Raw genomic sequence first — 11,917 nt, forward strand, 5'->3', positions numbered from 1 at the left:
CAGTTACTACATTGGCTAGCCGATACATGATCAAAGGTATATATCACAGTAAACAACATGTGTCAAATGTCCTGGAAGTGAAATGCGATCCTTGCTTGCCATCTGCTGGTGTTATGTTGACACTACATTGTTGTACATGATTAAGGACAACTCCACAAACTGGGAGATCTACATGTTTGTTTTCCACTCAACCCTGACTTTTGTGAATAACTTACTCTCATAAAGCTGTAGGCAGGTTGCAGAGGGAGAGCCTGGCGTGGTGTAATCGATGGGCTTCCTGTTGTGCTGATCTCTGGCGTAGACATTGGCCCCGAACTCCAACAGTAATTCCACTATCTCAACTCGCTTGTTTTTAGCAGCATGATGTAGCGGAATCTCGTGTAGCCTGGCAGCATTCACTTTAGCACCTAATAGGAAGAGGACATTTGTCAGCTGTCTACATTTTTTACTGTCAGCAAATCTCTTGATGAGTATTGAGTCTCTTAGTACTCTCTGACTTCCCCACCCTGTCAGTGGCTTTCAGTCCCAAGTCCATTGATTCTTTTTGAAGGCATACATCTTTAAAAACTGGTCACACATACACAGTTTAATTTTTTAAAAGCCTTAGTGAACAGCTGGTCAATGTAGTTTGTGACAAACTTTACTCAAATTGTCATTAGATTTTTGACCAGATGAAAAATATATATTATCCCCAACCTTACCCTTAAAGGCCGCAGGCTGTAGTTAGGCCGTTTGGGATCATTGGGCAAAAATCATATAATAAACTTTAAGCATATTGTAATTCAAGTGGTCTAAGAGAAAACTAGATGTCTGCACCTCCTTTTGGCTCAGTTTTCAGGCTTTAGAAAATCTAGCTCAATGTCAGAGAATCCTGCAAAGAACGTTGCTATTCCAGCATTGACAACAACTGCCTACACTGCAAAGCAACCCGAAAAAGGACAACTTCAAGAGAGTCTAAAAGAGAGTCTACAATAAACGAAACAAAATATGTCAATATCTGCAAAGTGTTACAGAGACAGAGAGAAAATGTTGCTAATAGTTTAGCCTTCTGCTAACCAAAGCCAAAGGTCCATATCCGTGGCTTCAAAGTTTACATTTATGTAGCTAATGTAAGCTAGAACCTTGAATCACAATTTGTCCTCTGCAACAGACCACCTCTCCAGGAGGAGAACAGGCAGCAGCTCAATCCAGTCAACTGAAACCACAGCGCCAGGGGACCAGACAGCTCTGACTCCCCACCAGATCAGCAAACTTTCTGTTGCTGCCGGTACTGGTTAGCCCTGGTGGTGGCACTGGCCACCCTGCAATGGGGGGTTTGTGCTGGCTGAATTCGAGCTGCTACAGCCGCTAACAGAAGGTCCATTTCCATTCTCCTCCCAGCAAAGCAGTCCAGTGTGGCATAGAGCACGGCAGAGGGACTGTGGAGTGACTGGCTTGCTAATTATCGTTTCTCATTTTAAACGTTTGGGTAACACTGGACTACTCTAGAAGCATGACGATAGTCCCATGGTTGTCTGGTGGGAGGAGCTTAGGACAGAGAGGGGGGAGCTGCAGGAGGAAGGTGTATTTTAAAATTCTACCTCTTCCAGATTCCTGCCTACCCCAGCTTTAACTTTTATGAAACAGACTTATTATTAGAATTCACATGACAAAACTTAACAGTTTTTGTAGTGAATTTTGGTTCTTGCACCAAAAACAAACAAACAAACAAACAAACAAACAAAAAAACACTGCCACCATGAAAAGAAAGGTGTGAATTTGGTTTGTTTTGTCTGACATTTGGCAGCTAATGAGTTTTTGTAAAAGGATGAGTTCACAAAGTTGTCTGTGCTTGCACTATGTGCTGCATTATGGGTCATTCACGTTTCAACTCCCTGCATGCTAATTTTCACAGGATGCTGAAAAAACTGAAAAAGGAAATCAGTTTACACAAATTGCTTTGCTAAATGATCATTAGGAGAATATACACAATTTATGCTTAATAGATTAAAACATGGAAAACTGCAGGGATGACCTCATGTGTACTTGGTGTCTGGTACCGCAGTTTAAACTGGGACAGCAGGGGCGTATCATTACAGGCCAGCTAACCTATCCTCAAGTGACACCAGCATTGGAGTCAAATGCTAGAATTAAAATACCACCTCCCAAATCTGAAAGCAGTACACATACAAACAAATTTAAAGCAATGCCACATCTGGTTTTGTACATTTTCCCACCCTGCTTTGCACTGATGCTCACCTGCATTGAGCAGCTCTTTCACACATTCTATGTGTTCATTAGCACAGGCCACATGCAGCGGGGTCCCGTAGTAAAGGTCGTACGCCTCCAGACAAGCGCCTGTGGCAATAAGGAGCTTCACACAGTCTGAGTTTCCTGAAATATGAGAAGAGGATGTTGTCTAAGATAAATTTATTTATAAAAATTAATTATTACTGGATTTCACAAAAACTAAAAGACAGGTGCAGTGAGCAGAAGCACTCACCTCCCATGCAGGCCTCGTGGAGGGGCGATGCCGTGCGGGAGGTGAGGGCAGGGTTGGCCTTGGCGCCATGATCCAGCAAGAGTCTGACACACTCCAAACTACCAGCTGAACAGGCATCACACAGCGGGGTGCTGCCGTCAACATTCCTTGCATCCACCTGAGATGCATTAAAGGACAGAGGATTAAATACAGAATACTTCAGCCTCTTCAGAATCACATTTGCTCTCCTTATCAGACAAACACCCTTCTTTGCCTTCCCTTATTATTTTACTTTTACCTACATTTATTTTTTTTTCTGTAGACCAAAAGCTACCTGTTTCAGCTGAAGTCACCCATAAGATGGCAGACAGGCATCCATCTGTCTCCCTGGCTCACCTGAGCTCCAGCTTCCAGCAGCAGCCGGACACACTGGGTCTGTCCGCGGAGGCACGCCTCGTGTAGCGGTGTGATGGAGTCCACTGCCACGACATTGACCGAAGCTCCGCTTTGGATGAGGTGCTTCAGCTGGGTGGTCTCACCTTGGCACGCTGCCTTGTGCACCTCGGTTCTCTCTGACCAGCAGCCTGTGGGGGAAGACACAACATGAACACACTGTATATAAGATGATTAATGATTCAGTGTTGTCACCAATATTTTCACCAATAGTTGTTCTTGTATTATGGTGCTTATAGCTGATGCATATTATTTGTCCTGTCTGTTCTCTTTTTACACTAACTGTACTGTCACTGTTTTGTTTCATGCCAACTGCTTTTAGCAGAACTAACACAAGTTGCTCTATGAATTATATACACATAATATAGTGGTAGTTCAGTATAGTATTATCATAATTATTATAATCTAATATCATCTAAGAAAATACTGAGATGAAAGAAAAGCGCTCAATCCAATTAAATGTCTAAAAATAATACTAATAAATGTCTCCTTAAAAAACTGTAGACTAAGGGCTATGATTTCAACCATATTATCATGACACAAATGTCGAAATTAAATTATTAGTGGGCACAAACACAGGCCTACACCATGCCGACTACTCTTCATTATTTTGTCAAAATCCATCTATACACCTTCTGCTGTAACACAAATGTAAAAGGCAGAAGAGCAATAGAGCAGACGCTAATGGCAATAATATCAAGTTACACTTCTACAGCTGTTGCTAACAGCTAGCTACAGCTAAACATGCCGTGGGAAGCCGCTTGCTAGCACGCTAGCATTCCCTATGACATTCCTGCCATACATGCCGGCTTCAAACCGGGTCAAGTCCGAATAAGCGACAGTCTCCCCGGCCATGTTGTCTTGGTTTCATACTCACCAATATCTCCAAAGAAATATGGATATGAATTCTCAATTTCCATCATGTCTTTTTTTTTCTCTCCGCGTGGAATTAACAACGTCAGATCAGACAGACGCAAAGTCACGGTGTGTTTGTAAACAGCCGCCTCCTGGTAATGTTTACAAACGGCGAGTCACGTGACATACCGGGAACTCGAAGCGCATGCTGGGACTTGTAGTTTTTACACCATATAGGCCATTTCATCATCTTTACAGCACGCAACGAATCTTTATTCTATGTCAGGATATATAATGCTATATAATACATAACATTATATTACAATACAACAATATTAAAGCAGCAATGACAACACAATTCCTAATTCACATGTCATACATTAAAAATATAATGAATAACCTAATATATTAAGAATTATAAGCAAATATTGTCCGTGATGCTTCTTTTTGAGGATGACCAGTCTCTCATTCAGGCTTCATCCGTTCATGCGTCACTCTGTAGTGATGCAGGATGATCACAGTACTGCAGGTAGTTGAGGATGCGGTGGGATACGTCCAGGTGACCTATGACCTCTGAGGCTCTGGTACCGAGCATCGTCCTCACAGTGATTCTACAAAGCTGCTGCAGGCTCAGAGGATTACCTGTCCACAAGAGGAGGTTTCCATAGGTCAGGTTATCATGATTAACAAGCAAATGACTGCTTATAGCTCCCTGAAGCAGAGCTTACTTTCATAAAACATGAGGCAGGTGTGGGTGGTAGACCCAGGTGCTGTGTAGTCTACAGGCTTTTTCTCCAGGTTGTCGCTGGCGTACGCGTTGGCTCCAAACTCCATCAACAGCTCGACCATGTCCACCATGTCGACTCGTGCTGCGTGGTGCAGAGCTATCTCATGGAATCGAACTGAGTTCACCTTGGCACCTGCAGGAGGGTAAGACAAGCTGAGGCCTGCTGGTTTGGATTTATAAATGATCTGAATATTTTGACAGAGCTTGTAAAAGTAAAATCCACCCTCATACAATGCTGTTACAGTTAACCTCATTTCATTTGCTTGGTGGTGTGTTTTCCTTTGTCCTGCAAATATGAAACATGGACCTTGTTGTAGTTTTGTCATCAGTCTTGTAGAATCAAAAGGAAGGGACTCCCTTTGGAGCTATCATTATGCACTGACATGTAATAATCATACAGGATGAAATAAGAAATAGTTTATACATCCTAATAGCGCCGAATGAATCAGGATTTAAAGGGGACGTATTATGCCAAAGTTTCAAAATAGTATGTATTATGAGGTAGACAAATGTAGAGGTAATTCCTGTAAGCAAAAACCTCAAGTTTTCATCTCCTAGCTTTCAGAAAACTCTATTTACAACAGTTTTTCTACTCTGGCTACAATATGACATTGTGGTATGAGTGATTTCTTTATATGGTCATCTGTTCCGTGCACACTGCTGCAAGTGTTTACATTATTTAGCCTGCACTGCTAAATGAAGCTACATGCTAACATCAGGGAAACATGTAATGATCATTTTTGATCATCGGTTTTTGATCATATTCCTGCTTGAACATGTCTGGTTGTGTTTAGAAGCCTTTATTGGTGATTTTTTAATGTTAAAAAAAAGTGCCACAATTCCCCTATTACAGTCATTCCCCAGCTGCATTGCTCTACTGACCAAACCAATCAGAGCTAGCCTATCTCCAGTACAAATAGTATGAGGAAAATAAAGTGTTTTTTGACTATTAAAACATGTGAACATGATCTTCTTTATTACAATATGAACTTTTTTTTTACTAACAGCCCCTGCCTCCACTTCCTCACTGCTCGACAATGACGGGACTTGGGCAAAAATGTTACAGATCCCAGTATTTACAGTGATTACTGATCTAACACTAGATTCAGGTCTCTGCCAGCTGAATTTCACTACGCACTAACTAAAATGTCGACTAGTGGCTACTTTGATGATATGAAAAGAGACTTTTCATCAAACTCCAAACTTGTGATATGCACCGGAAAGAATAACTCAACCTTTAACTGCATCTTTTTTAGACACTGACACTGTTTTTTAAAATAAGTATAGCATTATAACAGACATTTATATATGTTTACCAGGGGATCGCATTACAAGAGACAGCCCAAACAAGCCATGCAACGTGTCGCAGCAGCTGAGCAGAAGTTAGTCAACACACTGTGAGACCTTTGGCAGGACTGCGTATCAAGCTGGTATCAAGGCTAACCTCACTAAGAATTCAACTATCATTATTCTATTGCTCCTGCAGGGCTTTGATGTTTTTAGCTTGGATGAGGATAGCTGTTATCACACATAAATATGGTCACAAATAGTAAAACATTATTAAAAGTCTGTAGAAAACTTCCATCTTCTGGTGAAAAGAGTCAAAGTAAGTACTTAAACAGTTACATCTCTGTGTTATAAGCAAGTAAGTGCTTCTCATCTCAAGTGAATGCAGTATAAAATCACACCTGAATCTTCTGACATCCCCTGACAACAGTTAATAAGGAATGACTGACTGCAAAGGGGAGGAGTACATTTTGAGTTTTATCTTAAATCTAAGTTACACTGTAACTCCTTGACCACATTCAAGCTAAGCTACTTTCCAACTTACACGTAGCTGGTTGGACTGTAACTAACAAATATGTTCATTGCCAATGAATCTGTTGATTATCTTCTTGATAAATCAAAGGTATTAGTATTATACTCCATTTCTCCCAATAGATGGCCCTAAGTCCTACACACTGGACCTTTAAGGATGGATTTATCCCTTAACACACTGTCTGACCTGCAGCCTTCTTGCTGACCTGCATTGAGCAGCTCCTTGACACAGTCCATGTGTCCTTTGGCACATGCGATGTGGAGTGGTGGACCAAAGTGGACATCATTAGCCTCCAGCTGGGCACCGCTGGCTATCATCAACCTCACTACTTCGACATTACCTGAGAGGAATGTAAAGTTTTACTTATAACAAGGAGGTCTGACGGGGTATGGCGGGTTGAACGCTGTCTTGCTGCTGCTTTAGGTTTACCTTGTATGCAGGCCTCGTGGAGCGGCGAGGCCGTGAGAGCAGTGAGGGAAGGGTTAACATTGGCTCCATACTCTAGAAGCAGCTTGGCACACTCCAGGCTGCCAGAGGCACACGCGTGACACAAAGGTGTGCTCCCATGAATGGTCCGTACATCCACCTGGAACAACCACACAAACAACATACCCTTCTGTCATACAGCTTTAAATTGCAGTAAAACTTTTAGTGGCATATATTACACTTTATAGGACCTACTGCAATGTGAAGAGAGGTACTGTCCCAATTCCATGGCAACTTTTGAGAGCATAGGTTGCTTTACAAACCCCACAAAGGTACTATTTACTCATGTATCACATTGCATCACTTCATACAAGTGCTTGTGATAAGGTGTCCCACTTTATTTAAGTACTCTATTTCGTCATGTTTGGTCCTCTATAAGTAGGGGTAGGACCATGTTGGGGTTTATCCCACCTGGGCTCCAGCCTCCAGCAGCAGCCGGGCACAGTTTGGATGAGCCTTTATGCAGGCTTCATGGAGCGGAGTGATGTTGTCCACCGTCACCATGTTGACCGATGCTCCACTTTCTATCAGCTGTTTCAGCTGCAGGGTCCTGCCGTGGGAAGCTGCTTCATGCAGGGCAGTCCGGTCTGCCCAGAAACCTTACACAGACAGTGACACATTAACAGCACATTTATACTTGCACAAGTCTCCCAAGTTTAAAAAGATATTTATGAAGCTGCTATTTCACCTAAGTTACTTCATAAGACTTTCTGTATTTGTTTCTGAAATTCAGTTAAACATTTGAAATATTTTCTGTCTCTATCTGTTTTCATACTTGCATGTTCATAAAAAAAGTTAACTTCATAACCCCTTTCACTCCGCTAGGATGCCAGTGTCCTCGGCTGACATATCATTCGGCGGTAGCTGGCTAAGCTTTTAAAGCTTGAGTAATACTGGTATCATATGAAACTAGACGGCCAAGGGAATGCATTGGTGCCAACCATGTCATGCTCACTTGTTGGGAAGGGGATTAAATAACACTGTCAAGTTAGGCTAATGTGGGAGTAAGTGGCATGGCATTTTTCCAGAGTTCTCTTGACCTCTCACCTCATCTACATAAAATGTTTTTTTTGGGTACCCACCTACTAGTTCTTAACAGTTCTGTCAAAAACCAAGCAGTTTTTTGCATGCGGTAAAAATGTGTTATTTTTGCCTGTTGATAATCACAGCCTCAGAAAACTTTGCAACCACAAATTAGAGACCTCGAGCATTCAGAGGATGTATGGCTTCCATAGGTATACTGACAACAAAGGGGTTTCTCAGGAGTCACTCAATCACCAAAAATGCATTTCTTATAGAAATCTCCAAATGTCAAAAAGTTTTTGATACCAAATCTCAACATGCATTTTTCTGTGGTGTTCCTCAAAGTCGTAATGTTTTATTGTTGTATTTTGGAGAGATTTTTGACATGTCTTTATCAATTCAATTCAAGTGGTTAATGCTTAAATTTAACACCAAAACTGTGTAACAAAAAAAAATAATGCTGCAACAACTAATGAGACATAATTGAGCAAGGGAATGGCCATTGTACACTTCCATCATAATGCTGTAAGTCCCTATACACTTTACTTTCAAAGTTTGAATAGGTGCCTAAACCATGCGCAATATTTATTTCATATTTATGACTAGAAAAGCTTAACACTCAGTGTTGCGCTGCACCTTGAATTTATCTTCAGCTTCCCAGCTCTTAGGTGATGCATACCACTTCTGTGTGGCATACACTGTTGACCTGCTATCTCGACCTTAAAACCCCCTGCCCCCTCTAAAAAATACAAGAATTGGTCTATAGTAGGAGGGGGTGGAGTGGACGAGGTTAAAACAAATAAATAAATAAAAAATATAATAATAATAATAATAATTATATGATAGGAACTGTCACACAGTGTTGTGAAGGTGACTTTTAAAATGTAACAGGTTACAGATTACTAGTTACCCCATTAAAAAAATGTAATAAGTAATGCAGCTATTCTAATTACTTCATCACAGTAATGTAACTTATTATATTTGATTCGTTCTTGATTACAGTTCCAAAAAATGTTTTTAACTGGGAAATAAAACTGGGAAATTTTCGGAAACTTTTTACTAAAAAGAATATATTTGAATAAAACCCCTTTATAATTCACAGTAAATAATTTAATTTTTCTCAGTAACTGTAACTGATTATAATTAAATTTATTTTGTAGTTTAATTACATGTAACTTGTTACTTCCCAACACTGCTGTAACATTAGTGGTAGTGGTAGTAGCTAGCTGTATTAGCATTAGCTAAGTTATTACTACTTTATATTCCGTAACAGGTGTGTTTACCTTTATAGACTTTCTTCACCTCAACAAAATTTTGTATCTTTTTCTAATGCAATTACTATTTTTAAAAAAACCCCGTTGTATTAGCCCACTTTAACTCACTTGTTTGTATGTTAAAGTTAAGGCTGACATTATTGTGGTGTAAATGTAGCTATATATCAGTAAGTCTTTTTCATATGACACAAATCGTGACAGTCACGAGCAGGGCACGAGCACGAGCTAATATGATTAACTCTACGTCAACAGAACCGACTGCCATTCTTGACATTATTAAGACAGCTAATATCTGCTGTATGTGTTAAGCTGTTGTGAACATTAACGGTGCTCACCGATATCGCACAGAAACGACCGGCGTGCTGCTGTCACCTCCATGTTTTAACGGTGAAACTCTCAGAGCAGGCGGCAGCGGAGGAAGAAGACATGAAAAGCTTACGCTGCAAGTGTCGAATGAAGAGGCAGCCGAGCATTGTGGGAGTCGTAGTTTACAGTTGTGAGATTCCCTGTGTTGCTACCGGTTGCTACTCATACACATTCTCCCCAATTTAGGTTGCCAGGACAATTCAGCTCTGTGGTAATACACAGGATATCATGTAGTCATGCATAAGACATCTGTAATATTTCATAACGATATCAGACTTCATTATTTCATGTGTCATTTAATTAAAATAGAAACCATATTAAAGGTGTAACTCAACTCATGGCCTGTGGGCCAAATCTGGCCTACATTTTTTAACATTTAATGTAAATAATGTGCCAGAATGCATTAAAGATTTAAAATATCAAAAAAAATAATACAACTGACCTGTGCAGGGCCTCTGTGACTGGCCCCTGGCATATAGCAAAAGTAGCCGATACCTCCCACACGTTATTAAAAAGTTCTCATCAAAGTAGCTCATGAAATAATTTGCATGATCTCTTTTTTAATCCCATTTTAACTGCTTAGGTTGGCAATGAGCATATGAAGTGTATTTAATATTGTGTAGAATTTAAGGGGAATGGAGGCATTTATTGATTTTTATTACTGCTTATTACTTATTTTATACATGAACCCAGTCCTTGAGTGCACCTGAATTTAGTTGTATGTTTGTACAATGACAATAAAGAAATAAAGAAGTCTTTTCAGGTTTTGCCCATGGTGCTGGCTGTGCATCTTAAGTTTAACTATTCTACTGCGGTATAATCTCCAGTCCTTCATCTGTAAAGAGACTAAAGGCATGAGGAAAGACCTACATGAATGCGTCACCATTAAGGATTGGGAGAGGGCACGCACCAAAGCACAATCACAAATAGCTAAATAAATACAACAGTGCCATACCTGATTTATGTAGGCTATATTGCAGAAAAGGGTACATGTTTTCACTGTTTTTGGCAGTGTACTCAGATAACAAAAAGATGTGGGAAGCAGTAAGAGAGACATCCAGGGATATTTTATCCATACAAATACCTCTTGACCTTAAAGCTTTTTATACTAGGCTTATATCCAGATAATCACATTAAATGGGTCTATTATTTGCTAAAAGAGTTATCACTCTTTAATGAAAAAAGGTCGGTAGGTCGAGTATGGGTAAATGGATTTCTGAATTATCTTCAACTCTGCCCTTGGAAAAAATTACATATGCCATCTGGATTATCAATCACTCTTTGAGAACATCTGGAGCCCCTTTACGTTATGCTTTGTGTTATTTAGGGAGGACAGACATGCCCATATGATGGAAGCACTGTTATCTGCTATAGATTAACCTCTGGGATGATGAAATCTCTCAAGGATTTTTTTAAATTATTGTAAACATTTGAACATTAATATTTACTTTAACTGAAGTGTATCACTGACACAATCCTAAACCTGTACGTTTAAATTTATTTTATTTTTCCACTTTGAGGTGGGGGTTAGGGGTGGATTACATGTGTTCCTGTCACACCAAGAGTTTGCTCAAGTGTCCAGTTTTTTGATTATCTGTGCATACATATATACTCATACCAGTATGTGTGTATATCTTTATTTTTGTTGCTAAAATCAATAAAGATAGTTTGGAAAAAATGTTCTATTGAGAGGTTACATCACAGATAATATTTAAATACATAAAGCACATTTCCTGAGTTTCTGACTGGATTTAATCAGACTGTAAGAGTTTTTCCAACTTGAACAGTTTACCTTTTCTAGATGATGGAAGAAATCGCAAACTGAGCAGAAGGCAACATGCAAACCACATGCTTTGTCTCCTCTATGGTGAAGGGAATTAATCATCCCGAAGATCCACATCCAAAGAATAAAGTGAATTCCCACACACACTTATCATCTCTGCACTGATTTATTTAAAAAGTGTCAATGTTTTGATAACAAGGAAGTTAGAAATTTCAAACTGCAAAATTAATGTTGCCATTTGTGTTATGAATTGTAAATTAAAAACCCAGAGATACAATAATAATAGTTAAAACCATCCCGCAGCTCCCCTGAAGATAAAAATTTAGATGTCATGATGCAACTAGGGTTCACGTTCAACTTTTATTTTGATGGCCAGTTGGCTCATTATATTCCAGCCATATGCCAGCTAATGCAAACCCTGGATGCAACTATTCTGAATGTGCTGATTGCTATGCTGTGGGCTGCACTGACCTGAGATCATACAATTGTCAAAAAGTCAGTCTACAGTTCAGGGATGGTTTATCTCTAGCTCCACCATCAGTAAAAAGCTGGAGGGTATTTCAGTTCTGTTGCACACATTCACCATTTTCCACACAGACATTATCTGTAA

General features: G+C 39.9%; 2 protein-coding genes across 3 annotated transcripts; both read right to left on the reverse strand.

The window, feature by feature from the left end:
* Window positions 1-168: 168 nt before the first annotated feature.
* asb13a.2 (ankyrin repeat and SOCS box containing 13a, tandem duplicate 2) lies at window positions 169-3,960 on the reverse strand. The gene is made up of 5 exons (XM_050036866.1): window positions 3,792-3,960; window positions 2,858-3,045; window positions 2,483-2,639; window positions 2,239-2,373; window positions 169-407 (listed from the first exon to the last, which is right to left on the reverse strand). The coding sequence occupies exons 1-5, from the start codon at window positions 3,835-3,837 to the stop codon at window positions 169-171; spliced, it is 765 nt and encodes a 254-aa protein (XP_049892823.1). The 5' UTR covers window positions 3,838-3,960.
* Window positions 3,961-4,038: 78 nt separating this feature from the next.
* Window positions 4,039-11,809, reverse strand: asb13a.1 (ankyrin repeat and SOCS box containing 13a, tandem duplicate 1). Of its 2 annotated transcripts, XM_050035791.1 has the most exons (6): window positions 9,494-11,809; window positions 7,273-7,460; window positions 6,805-6,961; window positions 6,581-6,715; window positions 4,498-4,689; window positions 4,046-4,411 (listed from the first exon to the last, which is right to left on the reverse strand). In XM_050035791.1, exons 1-6 carry the CDS (start codon window positions 9,534-9,536, stop codon window positions 4,254-4,256), a joined length of 873 nt encoding a protein of 290 aa, XP_049891748.1. In that variant the 5' UTR covers window positions 9,537-11,809; the 3' UTR covers window positions 4,046-4,253. The 2 variants fall into 2 exon arrangements, with proteins under 2 accessions (XP_049891749.1, XP_049891748.1); XM_050035792.1 differs by lacking the exon at window positions 6,581-6,715 and having other exon boundaries at window positions 4,039-4,411.
* Window positions 11,810-11,917: the final 108 nt, after the last annotated feature.

This window comes from Epinephelus moara, chromosome 23 (assembly GCF_006386435.1).
Source record: "Epinephelus moara isolate mb chromosome 23, YSFRI_EMoa_1.0, whole genome shotgun sequence".
In the NCBI taxonomy this organism is placed as follows: Eukaryota; Metazoa; Chordata; class Actinopteri; order Perciformes; family Serranidae; genus Epinephelus; species Epinephelus moara.